The 20,219-nt window shown below is 41.1% G+C and overlaps 1 protein-coding gene across 1 annotated transcript in view; it reads right to left on the bottom strand.

Moving 5' to 3' along the window:
* The window catches only part of CRYBG1 (crystallin beta-gamma domain containing 1), a 100,244-nt gene extending 88,019 nt beyond the window's left edge, over positions 1–12,225 (bottom strand). The window contains exon 1 of the mRNA XM_034061194.1: positions 11,846–12,225. Coding sequence (XP_033917085.1) covers positions 11,846–12,207 — 362 coding nt within the window. The 5' untranslated portion in view covers positions 12,208–12,225. The remainder of the gene's footprint in view (positions 1–11,845) is intronic.
* Positions 12,226–20,219: the final 7,994 nt, after the last annotated feature.

The raw sequence follows: 20,219 nt of genomic DNA, 5'->3' as shown, positions 1-20,219 counted from the left end.
AGCTGTTAAGTAGTGATTCAGATACCTTTCTAACAGTAAAGAACAACCCTCATGCAGCAATTGTTAAATGAATTCTAAATAGTTTTAAAAGAAACTATTCAGACTATTAAAACATAAATGCCCATCACAAAAACCTGATTACATCAGGCAACACCTACAGTGTCATCAAAAATACTGTTGTGCTCAATATTTGAACTTCCTAAAAGCTCATTTAGATGCAGAATTTAAAGTTGCCAAGTTTTTGCCAGATACTTCCTGTTCAAATTCCTCCTTAGCAGTCACTGGCAAGCACCCCTGCAACATGTAATCACCACTCAAATACCTTCATGTAAGCTCTGAACTATTATTATTCCCTCCAATGCTGCCCCACTGGTTTAGCAGCTAGTGGGACATTCTTCCAGCACCAGCAGCCTGCCAGCTCCTGACCTGTTCATGCATAGCTTCTGAGCACTGTCCTCTAAAGCGGGAAGAAATACAGCCATTGTAACTGGGTTCATTTAGGATGCAGAACATTTGTAAAATACTCAGGTCTATATTACCACACAGTTTCACATAGTAGTAAACATTTATAACTGAGGTCACTTTTTGCTCATGTTGTCAAATTAGAAATCTTACTATCACATTGTATTTATCATTTACAGAAAAAAAAAAGGAATTTTCACTTAATGCGAAATACTAGAGTTTGTCATCTGACTAGATTTACCTCTGCCAATAAAAGTTACACTATAAAGTATGTGCTGATTTTCTACTTTTTTATTTGCAACGCATTTTTAGCACACTGGAACACATATAAAAGTTGTTTGGAATATTTGTTTTGACTTACTTGTTTTGAATTAAAGTTTACAAAGTTAACAATTTTCTAAATTATGCTCTGATCCAAACATCACATGCTTGCACTAATAATTACTTTTCGAAAGTCAAGATGTGAAGTCATGTATCTTGACAGAAAAAGCTGCATTTAGGCTTCAGATTATTTTTCTGTTGTTTTGTTTACTTCAATGAACCAGTGGAGAGTACTGTTGTATCTCTATCCATTTTTTAACTTTCATGGTGAATTGTAATGAAAACATAAAAACTCTCCCACTGAATTCAGCTTCCTCATAAATTTATCTTATGTAAAACACTAAAATTCCTGTGTTAAAAGTATTCGCTTTATCTTACCTCAAAGACCGTATGCAGTAAATATTTCTATTTGTCCCAAGCAAGGAAGATATCATCTAGATCTTATTAAAGAACTGATTTGTTCAATTATCACTTGCTTCAAGCCACAAATATATAGCCTGAGATAGCACTAACAATGAGACAGACTCACATGAGTAACAGTACAACCCTGGCTGCCTATGGATTTCTACTTAATCAACAGAGAGGGCAGAAACCTCCAGAATTTAGATCTGTTAGAACTTTAAAGTTGACCACTTTCCTGAAAACATCAGTGGTTTCATCCCAGATATAGAAGAGTCTCCCTGAAGCCCTGGGTATGCTCCATTTCTGAGAAACGTGACAGGAACATGTATCAAGCTGTTACGCAGGAATCAGGCAGCCAATTTCATGTGAAAAGGCTTATCACCTGCAGGACTGTCACCTATGTTATATTTAAAATACATCCCTGTGGAATGTTTATAGGCCTCCCAGACTCTTTTAGTTCTTCACATCATACACACCCTTTAAATTACACTAGGATTATAAAGCCTGATGAATTCCACTCTGAAATTGCAAATGATATGTATTCATTCAGAGCTTTTGGAAGGTGCCAACGTTGGGGTTTGTTTGGTCCTTTGTGCTGTTATTTGCATATAGAAGCCATAGTCAAAATCAGACTCCATTATTCTATTTGATAAACACACAACCCCGGCCTGGGAGAGATTACTCAGTAACGACACAGACAGAAGGTGTGAGGAAGAGATTTCTTACTGCCTAAACTGAAGGCTGACAAGGTTGCCTCCCAGTGAATAGGTTAAGGAATCCAGACTCAAATCAGAAGAATCCCATGAGGTTAACTCAGAATATGTCTACATGGTGAGGTGAGGCTGACATATGTGTTTAATGCATCCAAGTTTAAATCAGCCACATAAAAAGCAGTTTTACTTTGCATGCCACACCACTAGGTCAGTCAGGTGCTGTGTCTGCACGTCTGTCCTTTCAGGCTGAGTATCTGAGTTTATTCTCTGTGCTGTAGAAAAAACAGTCATTCAGCACAATCAATCAATCTGCCTCTCTATGGGATTTGAGAACACAAGCTATCTATCTCTATCCTAGGTACAGTAGCCCATCTATGTTACTTCCATACAGAAGGTACTTTTGCTCCTAGACAACTTCTAACCAAGGAACACTGGACATGCATAAACCTATACCTCTTCTTGCTACCTAATCTGCACTGCTAAGAATACAGAACTCACACCAAAAGTAATGTGAGGGCTGCCATTTCAGCAATTTCACTGTATTAGAATCATAGAATAGTTAGGGTTGGAAAGGACTCTAACATCATCAAATTCCAACCCCCTGCCATGGGCAGGGACACCTCACACTAAACCATGTCACCCAAGCCTCTGCCCAACCTAGCCTTGAACACTGCCAGGGGTGGAGCATTCGTAACTTCCTTCCAACAAATTATCTACAGTGTTACCCTCAAACATATTTAGAAAAAACCTCAACAATTTCTTCCTCTTCACCAAGTACACAAATATTCTTCTAATAGAAAGAATTTAAGTTCTTCCCACTCCTATTTTCTCCCCTGCTGCTTCAGCTCTTGCACATAGCTGAGGGAGCACACAAAGATGCTTCAACAGGGAACAAATTTCAGCATATATCTATTGATGTCCTCCTGGCACCATGGAGTGTAAATTATTTGTAAAATTGGTTATCATGGGTGAATCATCAAACCACTCTCCCTGAAGATAGAGATGGCACTACAATGTTACAGACTCTTACTAGTAATCATACGGCTTGGTTTTATGCCAAACGTGCTTATACTGTTCCAAAATTCTAAATATACATTCTGTCACAAGAATTACCAGTTACGCACTAAATGATTCATAAATGAATGGCACAGGATTCCCAGCCAAGGGTAGGAAAACATGTCAGCACTGCTAATCACAAGGTACATCCCTAGTTGTTGTGGAATATCCGCCATGAAATCCCAGCTGGTTGTTTCACGGAATTAGTATTATGGAAGCCAAACCAAAAACATCAGTAAAAATTCTTGAAGTCAAAGAACAAGAAACTATAGACAAACCCCCCCAAAATGCACAAATTCACAATGACACCTGGAATTACATTGTACTTCTCGGTGCCAAGTCTCTGCAAGTCCATAGGTCTCACATTATTCTATCAGACGTTATCAGCAGTGTGCCCTTGTGACAATGAAGGCTACCTGTACATCTCCAGTACAAGAAAAGTGTACAAAATGGCATGAGTACAGAGAAGGGCCACCAACCAGAAGTTCTCTCCCACTTTCTTAGCATTAACTAGAAGTCATCTGTGACTCTACATGAGCCCTGCGAGACTGTGTTGTGGCACCTGCTCCTGGCCACAGAAAGAGAGACAAATGGAAAAAGATTGCTTCCACTAGGCCATGCAACTTAAATGTTTTCTGCTCTGCTCTCTATAGCCTGATCAAACTCTGTAAGCTTGGGCACTGATCCTCGCTGATTTGAATGGCATCAGACAGCATTCCTGACATACAGCCTTACTTCAACAGCAGCATCATAGCTGTGGCACCAGCAACAGTTCAAAGTACTCTAGAGACAATATAACAGTAGCTCACAAAGATAAAATGGCAATTATTAAAGAGCTGGTTAAAGGATGCACTGGGGCCCCTCTGTCTTCCTGTAGTTCTCAGAGTACTGGTGGAGTGACTAACAGTAGAAAGAGCAGTGTAATCAGTAATAATCCTTACTGAGGAAAACCAAAGGGCTTTTTGTTGAAATAGCAGTTTGTGTTTCTGGTGTCAGGCTCTAACTGAAACACAGGATTTGGGGAATTCAAACATGTCAGGTTTACAGATTTTCATGGGTTGTGGCATTCTTTTAAAATATGGCTCGGCTGACTTTATAACCGTAAATTATAGATGAATAAAGCAAAAAGTACTATTTTATCCAACAAATATTTTCATTTCAGAATTTCTAAGTGCAGTTCCACAATGAGGCTACTGAAAAAATGACAGTATTTTTACACACTTGGGAATGAAGGATACTGATGATAACATGGAAGATGATAATTTACTTTCTTTAAATGAATATTGTGCCTTTTATCTTTTCTCTTTTTCTTTTTTTTTTGGCTAAAGGCACCAAAGGACATGATTAATCTATTATATGGATCAGTCATAGAATGGATTGGGTTGTAAGGGACCTTGTCTTTGCCAATCTTTCCCTTCTTCTCATAAGCACCAATTATGAAATATTTGAGGATAGGTTGTATTAGCTCACGGTATGTGAACACATGAACAAACATGCATGAGTAGGTAAACTGTACAAGAGAAAGTTCACTAGGTTTAAGAAATAAATAACAGACAAATAGTATATACAAAGACGCACTATTATCAGATACCTTACATGCATGCAAAACATTTATGACTTTTTCCTGTCTGTTTTGAAAGCTGAAGAAGGGATTTTTTTCTCTTGCACAGGAACTTCCTTGCTTAGAACAGGTTGTCATGCTTTTATTCTATTTAAAAATGCAATGTGCTAAAGGAAGGACTGTCTAGTATTAACAGTTCCCCATCTTTTCCTGTTTAAGATTCCATTTCCAGCAGCCTTTAACTTGCCCAAGCATTGCCATTTTGGCTAAAATTTTGCAAGTAAGACCCTAGGTCAAGTAATCTCCTCTCTCATTTCTCCTGTTTACCCTGTTTTCTCTCTGTGATCATCTGTGAAAGCCTTGTCTTCCATGACTTGCCCAGCTTATCCAAGGAAACATGGCTGAAGTAGGGATCAACCCCAGTTCTCTAAAGAAACTTGAAAACCCTTAACCACAATCAATTAAATAACACAGAAATCGTGCAGAAAATGATTTTTTAAAACCAGATTGCCTGTGAACAAATAAGGTGCCTTATAGTCACACACAGAAAATCAGAATATAGATTTTGAAGCTCATGACTGTGTGACTTTGCACTGTAGCATATCAGCCTGTGGACCCCCCATACCAGGTAACGCAGATGGAGTTCAGCTACCCAAATTTAGATGTTGGAGGCATCACCTTCAGGTAGCTTTTAAAGTCAATGAGGCAAAACTGGTACTTCTAAGATGCAATTCATTTAGCCTGTTTTAGACAGTCACCTTAGGCTGAGATGAATTGCATGCCAGACGTACCTATTTGCCCTCCTTGATTATAAAGGGAATAACTACTTCAGACGTAGATACCTGAAATTAGAGGATATGGATCCCATCTTGTATATGAAGCAAGTCAAAGTAATTATATTTACTGTTTCAATAACAGATATTAATTTCTATCTATAAATGTTGTCCTGCCTATATCCTGAGGCCATCGCAGGTACAACAAAGCATCACTCTTTTTTTTTCATGTAAGCAGGAGCCCACTAGAAAATAAAGGCTGACCTGCTTGATGCAAATCTCTAGAGGATGAAAAGGGAGGGAAAGACAGGACAGAGAGTTGTAAGAACAAAGGAATATGACATGGAATAAAACAAGAGGCAAGATAGCAGTGTTAAGAAAGAGCAGGCAGTGAAAACTGCTGTTTTCAATTTTAGACAAATGGTACTCAATGAATTGGTATGCATTCAATATTTAATATCAGTTTTAGCACTTCATACATTATTAAGTGCCAACTATATCTACCTGCATTCAGTATGAACTTTTTGTTTGTTCATATTCCTAGGTGGTTTCCACGGTAGTGTTTTATAATAATAACTCTTCAGAACACCTTTATATTTTCATTTGTCACCATTTCAAAGTGTGGATTTGACACACTAAAACCGAAGGTGTCAAGACCGGCACCAAGTTTGAGTAGGCTAGAGCCTCCTTTTTCACAACAGTCCTAGTTTTAATAGACATTTAACTATTCAGTACGGAAATCTTATCACCTCAGTGGTACTCAGCACTACTATGGGTCAGATTCAACTGAATACAGGACAGCATACTACCTCTCTAAAATGAATACACAACAAATGTAGAAGCACTCCCCCAAAAAAGAAAGAAAAATTCCTTGACTGTGAATGGCATGAGTCCACTCTATTTTTAAGATAGTTCTTCCTAATTTAAGAAAAAAAGCATGAATAAACAAAACCAGCAATTCTTCTGCACCACAGAAGTCAGGAATGAGATCCCACTCTTCCCTGCTAGGATCTACCCTTCCGCTGACATCCAAGCAGGCTGAGGGAGGCACTAGCAGTCTTACTGGTTCAGATTTTTTAGGCTGTCATTTCACTTTTCAAAGGACAAAATGAGAAGGTGAGCATTCTTCACACTGGTGTTTTCACAGCCACCAAACCTGCAAAATCAGTGACACAGAACCAGCTGATGTTCAACTCCTGCATAAGAGACAGACTACTGTTTCCATAGCACAGATGTCATTACGTAGGTTTTCACAGGACAGCATTTTTTACCTCTTAAAAAGGCAAACAAAGTAAGTGAATGTTTTAGCATGCCATCCCTCTTATCTTAGTATCTTTCTAGAAACATGTTCTTTTTTTTTTCAATAAGCATTGTTTTCCTCATGAGGTCATAGTATAGAGAAAATTGAGCAAAACACATTCTGCAATTAATTATTTGATCATGACAGTGGTTTTAGAGAACTTCTGTCCTCCATAAAACAAAGTTACAATAAGAAATCTTTATTCCTAAAGCATTACACTTACATCTCAGAGTACTAAGAATTATACTGCAAATGTAATTACCCTTTTCCACTTCTATCTCCCACAAAGTAAGTGCAACCAGGACCACTTGTAGACATCCACATTTCATCTTGCAAAGAACATAGATGAATGATTCCACTTCTTCTTTGAACCAGAAAACACACAAGTGTAGTTACACACATAAAGGACATGGAATGGAAAGTTCATATTTTACTATTTAAAACAGCTGACTGTGTGACGCTTCAACATTTTGTTCTTGTCAATCAGTCAAGCTACTAATGTTCTGTGTTTTTCACAGGGTGAAACATTTGTTCTTCATCTTTCTACAAAATGTGATGTTATATTCTGGCTGTGAAGCACAATTCCTTCATCTCATCTAATACAGAAGTCAAAGCAGAGCAACTCAAAGAATATTAAAGTAGGGAAGAGATATAAAATCTTGGTCTCACCGCCACTTTCTCCACACACAATATGTATCTTCACATTTAACAGATCTCCTGAATGTGTGTGTTCCTCTCCAAGGTAAGGTATAATTATTTCACAGTCTAACTCTCCTTCGATGTTGCCTAACGCTGTTTCTCTTTGCTATTTTATGCTATTACTGAACCCTAATTAATTTTTGTTTCCCTGCCAATTCATTGCAGAACAGCAATCCCATAGGTTTCTTTGCCTTCACATATTTAGTATGTTGATGAAGATAAGCTGTAAAAACAAGGGGTGTCACTGATGGTAGCAGTCTTAACTTCCTCAATACCAACACCAAAATAACAGTATTTCTTGAAGAAATAATGAGTAGCAAAAATGTCCTCGTTCTTCATAGTGATTACAGTGACTCATCTTGGGGGAGAATCTAGCTACTGACATTTATGTGATAGCCAACTCATAACTGGACTGAAGTAACTTGTCTTTCTTGACCATCAAATGCAAAAAGCTCAAAATTCATGAAGTAGCACCAATTGTGAGAAAGACTGATAAACAATCACGCCCCAAAGATACACAATTTTCTTTGTCCTCCTGTAGTCAACTTCCTGCTTCAAAGTTCAAATTCAAGTCATCAACTTCATTTTTGAAGTAGCCTTTGGGTGGAGATCATTTAGTGTTCAAGACATGACAACTCAGTAGAGACTTGACCTCAGGAGATCAAGTAAAACTTGGTTTCTTACTATGGTGTAGTTTTTCACGGCATGCTGACAGCCGTCATGCTTTTTTATTGTTCTCTTTCACTGCATCTTCTGTGTAGAGGCTCCAATTTGTAGCTGTTATATCCGGGAAAGAGATTCTACAAGCTTTTTCTGGAAAAAGAGACCAGATGAGTTCGTCTGGCTTCTCTGATTTAACCCCAGACATCCATGAACAGAGGCAATACATACAACACAAGCTTCATTGAGGCAGGAGAATGCACACTTGTAGCCCCAAGTCTAAAGGAACTGGGCTGCTTTTTTGTTGCTTGGTTCATGGGTTTTTTTATTGGCTACAGCTCTTCAAGGTAAGTAACTAACAGCAAGGAAAAGTACTGGCTACTTGAAAAAATAACATAGGAAGAGCAAAACAGTTCATCAGACAATTTTTTAACTGGAGTATCATAGGATTGCAGAATGGTTTGGGTTGGAAGGGACCTTAAAGCTCACACAGTTCCAACCCCCTGCCATGGGCAGGGACACCTTCCATTAGACCAGGTGGCTCAAAGCCCTGTCCAACTTGGCCTTGAACACTGCCAGGGATGGGGCAGCCACAGCTTCTCTGGGCAACCTGTGCCAGTGCCTCACAACCCTCACAGGGAAGAACTTCTTCCTAATATATAATCTAAATCTACCTTCTTACAGTTTCACATAACTAAGTTTCTTCAAACTGCCAACTGTCATGCTAGTATGTGACAAACCATGACTCTTTCATAGCAGAAGCCATGGCCATTTATTATGCATCCTAAATTTTCAAAATAATCACTGTTAAAAGTATATTTTTATTTAGCCTATACAGCATTCATACAACCATGGCTTATAACATATTCATGTAATAAAAATAAAATACTTTAAACCATGTCTTTCAAGAAATACTACCATAATCTTCAACATATTAAAAAATACATTTAGTGGCTTTGGCTGTGTATTAAAGGTTTTGTTTATTCCTTTTTTTCCATTTTTAATGATAATGGTAGAAAGCTATGAAATGTAGAAATGTGAGAAGTTTGTGCTCTCTAAAGCTGACCAACTGCAGTTAATGATGGTGACATAACGTGTATTTCCACGTGCTGAAGCACAAGCCCAAATTGTTATCAAAAGTAGGACTGATTCCCTAATTAAAAAAAATATATAAACAACAGTATTTTGTAACAAGAGATTCAACCCTATCATTCCAGAAGCCTTGCAGTTATTAGACTTCACTTGTGTTTTAGGCACAGAACTTCACAAGTTTTTGCAGTAAAAACATCCTCCATTTTTTTCAGGTGTAAGAACTTAAGCCCAAATCCCACACAGCATTGCTGTTTTGGTTTGGCAGTGTAGACCTAGCAAGGTATCTGGAAGAAAAAGGAACTTACACCTAAATTGAAAAGTTATCCCACTTTTCTCACCATTCATCTGTCCACATCTACATATTCTGTTCAGTTATGGGCCCCCTCAACATAAACCAGATGTTGGTAAACAGGGGCAAGTTGAGCATAGGGCCCTAGATGCCCAGGGGCTCTGGCTCTTGCCCTGAGAAGAGAGGCTGGGGAAGTGGGGTTTGTTCAATTCAGAGGGAGAGGTTACCTTGGAGAGGACCCATCATCTGTCTGCCAATATTCATGCAAAGGTGTAGCAGGAAGCTCTAAGTGGAGGTCAAACAGCTCAAATTCCACCCTACTCATCAAAATAAGTGACAGAAGGGGGTCATGCTGGTTTTAATGTTGAGGCATGCCAAGATCGGGACCAGTCCGACTCAACAACTTCATCAAATTAAACCTAACAAAGATGTCAAACCAGATGTTTCCTGACAGAGGAACCAGTGAATGGTGACATGGCCTATCTAGCAAAACATACTTTATCTCTGGTTGAGTTATTGTTACCTTTTATGTTTTGCTGAGCTACTAAATCTAGCCTGATAACAAGTGACTGACACTCAATCACTTTATACTATACAAGCTTAGTTCTACCTTCCAAAGGCAGGAATTCTCGCATGCTATCCCTATGAGTGTGTAGAAATTCGTCCCTTGAGTGGGGATGTCCCTTCAGGTTACTCCTTGAGGCTGAGCAAAAGAGAGTTGCCCACAGTCATTGCATGCGTGAGTAACATCAATCTTTACTTATTAATTATTAAGCTAGCTTTGAATTATAGTAAATAATAGTTATAAGCATTTATACTATGTAGTAGATATTCTGATTAAAGTTCTTTAACCTAGTCATATTATGATGATTATCAATCATTATTGTCATTATCACTATCAGTTATAATAAAACTTTCAGTGTATATTTTATGTACAGTTTGCCATCTTTAATCCTGTGGGACAAAGTGGTATAATCCTTTAGACATAAACCATTGACCAAGTCTGGGACTAAGTCTAGATTCAGCTGCACCTAAGGTCCCCTCTGAGAAGGACTATAGGGAGCAAGGGGCTCCTTTCTTGAACCTTATGACTCAACTGGAAGGCCTCCATGACAACTTTGATCTCCCACTCTGTTCATGGCAGAGTATCACCAAGAAGAGCCAACAGTACACAGCAGGAGCAGCAGAGGACGTACACTGAAAAAAGGTATTTTCCAACCTTGTAGCAGGAGAAACTTTCTTATACATAGGCAGTGATGCAGCTTGCCTAGAGCTAGTGTGCACTCTGTTCTTGGAAGATTTCAAAACTCAATTGAACTGGACACAGTCCTGAGAAACTAGAGCCTGAACTCAGGGCTGACCATGCTTGGTGCTCCCTTTCAACCTGAGCTACACTATGATCCCCTTCTGTTTTATCTGGCTTTTGAAAGGCAGAAGAGGGGTCTGTGCCTGGTTGAGGTCCACTTGCAGCATCATCCTGAGTGTGGCCACTCAACAGCATTGTGAAATGCATTGTTTCCTGGTTTAATAGATCTGAAAAGCATACTTTGTCTTCTTTTTCCTATAAATATGTAAACATAAGTTCTTTTTTATTTTCTTTTATAAAAGATGTTGGTGGTTTAAGTTTTCAATAATACATTTCAATACCAAACACCATTAGACTATATTTTAGTCAAGTCCGCACATCTACATAATGTCTATTTTTAGGCAAATACTAGCGTTTTCTGTGTAACTAATATAAACACACAGAACCACCACCTGAAACGCATTTCTCAGTCTGAACTAAACACCTGAGAGACCAATAACACAGCTTTTTTTAAAAAAAAATCCACATAGCACTGACATCTTCTCATTGCCTGGGTCTTGCTGTTCAAATCTGAGTAGCATTAAGCAGTCTGATTCCTAACATAACCCCAAGTTCACCATACCCTGCTGTGGGAGGGCTCTACTGCTCGGTAACCCCACAGTCCCACGGAGCTTCCCCATGCCACAGCCACAGGCTGAAAACAGCCCTGAGGAATGCCCGTGTCCTCAAGAACTTATAAGCCAGGGTGCACCAGATGGTCATTACTCACGGGAGACTTCAAACCACACTAGGGAGCAACAGCTTTGGGGAGTGCTGCAGATAAGAGGTGTCGGGCCCTTCTCTCTGTTCTTCCTCCTTTACTTCATCCACAGAAAGTGAGCACAGAGTAAGCCCACTGCTCTTAAGGAGAAGTAAATTTATTCACACACACCAGCCACACTTTAGGAAGCTGTTTTGGGCCGAGAAGCCTCCCTCTGCTTGGGGCACAGGGTGACTGTTACTTATTCACACAGGCGCTGCTGTTTGTCAACACCGCTTAGGCGCCGCGCTGCCAGAAGGCTGGGGCAAACGCTGGACATGAAGGCGGCTACAGGACACCTGCTTCCCTCCTCGAGAGCGAAAAATACCGTGGCCTCCAGCCGTGCCGTGCCCGCCGGCCCCCCCGTTCCCTCGGCCGCCCGCTATCCCGCCCCCTTGGGGTTTGCGCTTACCGCGGGGCCGGGGAGCCGGGGAGTGAGGCGGGCGGCGGGGTCCATGCGGGAGCAGCACCGCCGCTCCCCCGGGTGTGCTGCTCCTTCCTCTTCGGGCGCCAGTGGGGGAACGCGGGGCGCCGCTTGGGCGCGGCAGTGGTGGAGTGGCGGCGGCGGGCGGGGGTGGACGCCCCCTCGGGTTCCGAGTCCTCCGACTCGCTGCGGCCGAAGAGGCGCTGGAAGCGGCCGCGTCGCGCCATGCGGGGATCGCGGTGGGCGGCGGGGCTGTGCGCGGTGGCGGCGTCCTCCTGCCGGCAGCCGGGGCAGGAGCGGCAGCGGGGGGAGCGCGGCGCTCCCGGCGGTTTCGGGCTCTCCGCAGGCATGGACGGGGCGGCGGTGGCAGCCGCCCGCCTCGGTGTATGCGTTTAATAAGGTGATTCCCTCCCTCGCTCCCTGCCCACCGCGGGCCGCGTCGGTCCCTCCCCGCGGGAGAGCCGCGGCGCGGCAGGCTCCCCGCCGGTCGCACAGGAAGGGAGAGGCCCGCGTGTGATCCGTGCCCAGGGTGCACATTAGGGACCATTATCTTGTTGTTGTTTTCTACTAACCCTCAGGTATTTCCCGCGCCCCGGACACTTGTGCAAGTCGCGAGCAAAGGCTTCGCGCCCTCCCGCACCGCGCAGGGGCAGCGCCGGGGGCCACGTACATCCTATACAGGTCCCGCCAGCCCCCCCAGGCCGGCCCTACCCCTCCCGTGGAGCCGAGGGGGCTCCTGCGGAGACGGCACACCCTAAACCTTGCAGCGCTGCTTTTTGTCCCGGTGCCCGGACATTAATTAATTAGGTGCTTATCCCTCTCCCCGGGACTAAACCGGCCGTGACCGTCCCGCCGGGGAGAGACAAACCAGCGATGCCGAGGGGCGGCAGAGCCGCTCCCGAGAGGAGGGCTCGGCTCGGGCGGGCAGCTGTCAGGGTCGCCTCAGGTCGTATCGTGACCGACCCCTGTCGGGACGCGGAGGTCCCGCGCCTCCCGCCGTGCTTGTAGGACTCTTCTCTTAAATGACCCCGATGTCTTCCCCAGCTTTCCGACTGAGGCTTATTGCTGCACGCTGACGGAGGCTGCCGGTCCTAAATTGTAGCTAACAAGCACACATTTACTGTGAGAGTGGTGAGGCGCTGGAAAACGTTGCCCAAAGAAGTTGTGAATGCTCCATCCCTGGAAGTGTTTAAGGCCAAGCAGGATGGGGCTTGAAGCAATCTGGTTTAATGGAAGGTGTCCCTGCCCAGGATTAGAATTGGTTGATCTTTAAGGTTGCTTCCAACCCAAGCCGTTCTATGGTTCTATGATTTGTCTGGTGTAAGGAGCCTTTAGAGTGGGCAGTTTCTTCTGATTTTGCTAGCTACTGATGGAACAGGGAGGTTATAATTGTCTGCTAAAAATGCTAACATGAGATAAGAAATGTCAGAAGTCTGTATGCTGGGAAAACTTCAATATTATGAAATAGTTACAATCACCTGGTAATAGATAAACACAACACAAACTGATGGGCATCAATTAACAGTGAGGTTTTTTACAGCAGGAGGACAAGGATGTGATCAAGGCAGGGGAAGACAAAATATGAAAAGGGTTTGGCTGAGCGGCTCAGACCTACTGGTACTACTGTTTTACCTAAAGCAATATGTACACCTGTTTGGGGAGCAAATTCAGTTATTTTCCTCAGTGGTGTGCAATTTACTTGGCTGATGATTAGCTAAACACATTAACCTACAACAAAAGTGATTTTTTCCAAAATTAAATATATGTCATGACAAAACCAGACAGAACTGGAAAGGTAAACAGTTGTACCCTCAGGAAATGCCAAAGGGAACAAGGGGGGGAAAGGACAGTTTCATTAAAGCTATTTATATAGGTACGAAAATAATAGAATAACAGAATACCTGGAGTGGAAAGGGACCTCTGAAGGTTGTCTAGTGCAGTCCCCCTGCCCAGACAAGGTCAGTAAGAGCAAGTCACTCAGTACCATGTCCAGGTGGGTTTCAGGTGTCTCCAAGGACAGAAACAAGGAGACCTCGTGACAGGTAGCATGCTGTCCTTGATGGATGGCTAGGAACAAAGGAGGAGGTCCTGTTTCCTACATCTGCATTGGATTTTTGTGTACTGGCTGTATAGTATAAAGATCCAAATAGCTGTACTTTGTCTCTTATATCAGCAATATATTTATCTGGCTTCTTCAATGGTGAATATCATAAAACACCACAGTAATGCCCACTGTGGATCAAGGAAAGAGAAATAAATAATTTTATGCTAAGTATGTGTACTAAATTTCCATTTAGGTCTCAGTTATGGGGATTCTGTTGTGCATAAATTCTGTTGTGAATAAATTCGTGTTGGTGAGCCACTTCAACGAAATAGCTGTGAGGAAGGAGTCTGGGGCACTGCAGGCCTGGTGTCTCCTCTCTGCCACTGTACCCCCTACGTATCCGCAGTTCTTGGCAGGCCAGGCAGTGGAGGCTGTGTTTAGCAGCTCTCTGCTACTACATTCCACAGCAAAAAATGACATGTATGGCCTGAAAACATACAGTTTAAATCATAGAACAGAGAAAAGGAGAACTGCAAGGCATGCGTATTTTCAAATCCTTTCAGATTATCTTGGCAGGGTCTGGATCAACATTAGCATCATAGAGTACCTAAAAAACATGCAGAGTTAAGTATCTCTCTGAGTTAATACATGTAAGAAATAAGCATGCTACATCACCTTTGAGGTATCCAGCATTTGTGCTTCAGTGCTAACATGTATCACAATATCCTGATACACAAGAGTAGGTGAAAGGGATTTGGTTGATACTGCTTCTTCAGATTTGCCAAAATTAAAGTCTGCATAGTAAATATGGCAGTTTCAGAACAACATGTGAACTCAATCCAAACAGATTGTGGAGGCTAAGTACTTGGAAGAATACTTGTTCTTAGGCTTAATTATAAGATTTGGACCTTTTCTTTAAGGAAAGGCATTTTTAACACCATTAGTTAAGGCAGAAATTAATTAGAATTAGACAATCATTTAGAAAACTTTAAATGGTGGTCACGTTTATGTCAGCAGTCCTAACACATGCAACAGAACAAGTTAGTCTAGCTTTTATCTGAACCAACACAATTTTGCAACAGTTCTTGGTAATTCACATCATAGTAAGATATTATGCAACAAATTATCTTTCTCCTGTTTGTTTTCATTCCAACATGGTGAAAAAGAAATTGATTTGGTATCCAGATCAGACTTCACTATATTCAGTATCCAGTTAGTCTGACTGCACATTGTATGTGGGATTTACAAAAAGAACCCAGAAGCATGCTAATTTTGGAATTATGATGAGAATCAGGAAAAAAAATCAGACTCAAAATCTGTGAATCTGTTGCAGGAACTAAACAACACACAAGCTGATATAACATTATTTATTCAATCATTGATCCTCCCTTCTTATTGTTTCAAAACAGAAACGCACTTCTAATATGAAACTGTCCCAATATATGGCACAGTATGTGGGTGGGGAAAAATAATGTAAAGCCCATAAGCAAATTGCAGAAAAATAGGAATGAACTATCATCAACTTTGTCACCAAATAGTCTATCATCTTTTCTAGTACAGTAGAGGTTTGTAGTTTCCTTCAGAAACAGTACATGCAAGCAAACATTTGAGATTCGAGTAATTCACTGTCAGAATATATGAAGAGTGTTCTGGATTCCCTCATTTTGGAGCTCGTGATAAAGGAGCAATAAAGTATGCAGGGGGCAAAATCCTACCTCTGTCCCACAAAAAGCATGTAAAATCCAAACTATGGTCCTGAAATCCCACATTCATTTGACACATAACCCTATGGGCACCTAAATTCCAGCCGTGCCTCCCTTTTGTCTTGAAAGTGCTCCAGGTACTTAGGGATTTACCTCTCCACATGCCCAGAACTGCCTCAGTCTTTACAAGACTGAGTGTTGGGTGCCTGCTTCTTGTCTAAGTCTGACAAGGAGCTAAAAACTAGGTATTGTTTGGCCTAAATCTCCACTGGGACTCCCTGTGGTTGGCATATTTGGGTCTTGTTTAACATGCATGGTAATAGCAGGCTCTGTACAAAATGTTGTACTGGCTTCCAGTATTTTTACAAGGTTTAAGGTATGACGTAGAAATAGTGATGGAAGTGGTAGCCTTAATATCCTACCAACAAGGGGACGTTCTACCTCACAATCATACCATCACTAGTGTTTTCTTTCTGGCCCAACAAGACTAGAGGTTCCCTGGCAATGCCTGAAAAGAGAAGAAGCAAGTCCCACTCCATGCTTTGAAAATAAAGGTATACATGTATGTCCTCAGTAAATTATCAGGCAGAGCAGTATGTGGGTGATCATTCCTAGTGGTTAAAGACAGCCTGGAGTCAAAAATGGAAAATGCAACTAAATATTATGACCAGGGAAAGCCAAGGCTAGGAGCTAAATTAGGTCAGGAACATGCCAGCTAGAATGGCAGCCACAGAAATAAGTAGGAAGCCAAAGAAGCCAGGAGACCCTTAAAACAAATAGGGCAACCACACTAAGGTCAACAAGTCTGTCTCACAGGGAAGGGCTTTGGAAAAATAGCAAGCAGAGATTGAATGAGACTAGGACTAAGGAATTTGGAAGCAAGAGCAGGGATTTCAGGCTCAACCAAGAAGTATATTTGGAAGCCAAGAAGAATTTGTGGTATTGCTTTACATACCTGTTAGGTAGGGCAAAACAACAATCAGGTTCAAAGGGCAATCTTCACTTAGTCAACGTTATTGGCGTGCCAGTTGCCATGACTTACCCTGGTGTGTCTGGCGGCCGTATGGCTGCATTGCCTGAGGAGACACACAGGTGAGCACGCAGGCGCTGAAGCAGATGGAAGCACCTCAGGCTCTGAGGGACATTTTGGAGTGGGGATACATGTATATAGCCTCATGCTCTGACTTTCTTCTTGCTTGTACACACTGAATGATTACTTTAGATAGTACTTTAGCTTTGTGTATTGGATGCTTTTTGTCTCACTTCACGGTGTCGTGTTCCGATCACAGTCCATTTTGGCATCTTTGGCATTTAACTTCGTGAACTTGTACCTCTGTTGAAAGCATGCGCTGCTCATCTCCTAGGTGCTGGTTATTGATCAGATCAAGTCAAAACCACATGTGACCCTTGTCCTGGTCAAGATTTCACTTTCACACTTCTGATAGCTTTGGCTTAATTTGTCATTCATGGGGCTGTATAACTTCAGTGCTTACCCATTAAGTGTCCCATGTGGTGTACCATGTGATCTTTAACTATAACATGATGGAGTTTTACAGTGCTATCCAGAACCATCCTCTTTTTTTTTTTTCTTGTTTAATGTAGAAGTGCAGTACTTCAGCATTAGTTACTACCTCCACATAATACTCCCATCATGATGCCAACAGTGAAAGTGTTTTGTTTGATTTTAATGCCAACTGGGTGCAGCCAGTGAGCCCAGGCAGATAGCCAAATGGATTTCAGTTACAAAACATTCAGGAGTTCCCAGTATAGGACACCAGGTTTATTCTTGTATTAGCAAGAATAGTACTTTTCATTCCTTCTCCAATCAGCTTACAGAAGAAAACCTCCTGTCCCACTGAAAACATTTCTTTCAGGTATTTCCTTCTCTGTTACCTGCTAAGAACTTTTCGCATTCTGTTAATGATAATCGAGTGCTGCTTTTCTCTTGATAACTACCTCCCACTGAATCACAGCATCAGTACAAAGGCAAAACAACACCCATAACCCAATTCAGTCTTGCTCTGAGTATCCAGGTATTGTGTTCTTCTGCCCCTGTGTAAAAGATTAATGTTTCCTCTGTACATTTTTCATCCCATGGTTTCTTCAGAGCTTTCAATCTCTGGACTTGACACTTTGCATAAGGAGTTTACATAAAGATTCTGTGCCTGGTCCCAAGCTGAACACTAAGAAACACTCTATGCATGCTGTCTTTTTCATACCCGCTCCCTTAATGTCATCATTGGTTCACTATGGCATTTATTTGGTTTCAATAAGTAGTTTTTCCCTTCCTGAAACTGTAACAGGGGAAGATAAAATAGCTATGAGAAAACACACTTTATAACTAGACTGAAACAAATGCTGTGGATGCTACCCAGAGGAAAGAGCATTACACCTTGTGGCATTGTGGTTTTTGTCTTTCCCATCTTGTTGGCTCTGCAGACTGATGGAAACTGAGTGGGAGGTGGGAGATGCTGCTTCTTACAAGGGCAGGATGATACTGATTGATTGATAGCATTATGCGGCTTTGTGCACTGGGGGTTCCTGGATCCTCTGGAGGTCAATTTCAAAGAAAAAAAGAAAAAAGAAAGAATGTTAATTCTAGCATTCTGTTCTCCCATAGTTACAATTTAAAGGTGTACTAATAAGACCATAAATCAATTCAATTAAAATATACCAACATTAACATAATAATGAGACATCAGGAATGTAATACTGGCAAATTACTATTTTACTGCTTAATATCAAGATGTGCATATTATCTCCTGAGTAGGTATGGCTTTGCTGAAATGTATAATACTTACAGGTTAACATTCTATTTTGTTTCTCTTGCTTTTCCAGTTTTCCAGTAGTGTGCATAGCACTGATATGCTTTTACGGTTCTCAAAAACTAAGCTGCACCTCATGTTCCTGTTTTGCATCCTGATAAAAGTTTTAATTATTTGCTAGGTTGAAATTAATTTTGAACCCTATCACCTTAACAAATAATTATTAATTTATGTTTTATTAAATCAGCAATGCCATTCTATTGTATTTACATCATATTCTCACATAAATCTATCAGCCAGCATGGCTTAAGTTAGGATAGGATCTTTCTCTTCCAGTTTTTAAGAAGGCAGAAACTACCACAAAATTTAAAATCAATTATTTTATAGACATTCCAAATGTATTACTTAGCCAATATCCCTGGAAATTAAATACATAAGTATCATTTCTTATAATTTATACTGACTAACAGATGAGCTGGGAAACATAGAAGCATGCAGGAAGACAGATCTCTATCTTAAGCAATTTACAGTCTAAAATCAACATGCTAAAGACTAAAGAGTAAACAAAGCTGATTAAATTGCTATGGGATATGAGTGTCCTGTGACAAATCCAAGAACTAGCCAGTCTTCTGTAACCTAGTTAGGTGCTAAAGAATCTACAGTTAAATATTAAGCTGACCAGATATAATTAAAAACATAACTGTTCCAAGCATATCTGCAGATAACACAGGAGCATTACTAGAAAATTGAAACTGTCTATTCATAGTTGTGTTTACCAGTCACTTCTTCCTCCTGTCTCCTGTACAAAAAAAAGCTCTTTTGTCTGTGTGAAGACCCTGTGAAATCCATCAGCCAGCACCACTCTGTACAGGTATCTGCTCTGTCCTCTTCTCAGATGAATCTAAACCTTGCACTGTCCCAGGAAAGTTATCCAAAAGAGGAGGTGTTGAAACAGCCTGATGAAACAAACCAGTTATCGTAAGTCCTAGGGAGTAGAAGCATGAAGTGACAGAGGTGTTCCCAGCATTTTGCTTTTCCCACGATAATCAGTTTTGATCAAAGAGAATAAGGATGTAATATTTAAAACAAGCACAGAGAGTGACTGTGAGAATGCAGGTCAGTGGATTTCTACCATCAATAAACAATAATTAGGGAGTTATCTAGTAGCTGGTCTACAAAAAAGTAGATTATAGAGAATGAGTAAGCTGAAATTTATCCAGTCTTAAAAACCATGCCCTTCCCAATAGGTTATAAAGGAAACTATATACTTATGGGTTGAGAGAAAAAAAAAGCTGTCATAGACCACAGAAAGAGTAAGAATAATCAATATGAGATAAAACAAGCAATGGACTTCCTTAAGCACCTCTAATGAAATTGTTCTAATTTAAAATATTTATTTATGAGCTATGATATGTAGCAAGACAGTAAAATTTATGTGGGATTGAAAGTTTTGGGGCATAGCTAAAATCGCCAAAGTTCATGGGGAATTTCAAGGGTATCCAACAAAAATTCCAAGCTGGTTGGAGCCACTGCCATAAGGATGAAGCAATTGGTAACTGTGGCTAAGCCTCCCTTCTCTAGGGTCTACAGCACACATCTGCATGTCAGACCTGCTGTCAGGAAGCTGATTGCTGGTCCTGGCTCCAGATGTGGGACACCACACAAGTATAGATGGGGTCTTTGGGCTATTAATACATATTACTGTCTTTGCACTATCTATTTCTGCTTACCCATCTGACCACAAACTGTTGCTGCCAAAAGAGATCTTGAGCAAATCAAAGATGACTGCTGTGCTCTAAGCTGTGGTAAAGGTGTCAAGGTGGTGTTTCTTTTTGATCCTACCAGTCAAG

This window comes from Melopsittacus undulatus, chromosome 3 (genome assembly GCF_012275295.1).
Source record: "Melopsittacus undulatus isolate bMelUnd1 chromosome 3, bMelUnd1.mat.Z, whole genome shotgun sequence".
Lineage (NCBI taxonomy): Eukaryota > Metazoa > Chordata > Aves > Psittaciformes > Psittaculidae > Melopsittacus > Melopsittacus undulatus.
Note: the sequence above shows the minus strand (reverse complement) of the source record. Positions and strands in the feature narration are given on the sequence as shown.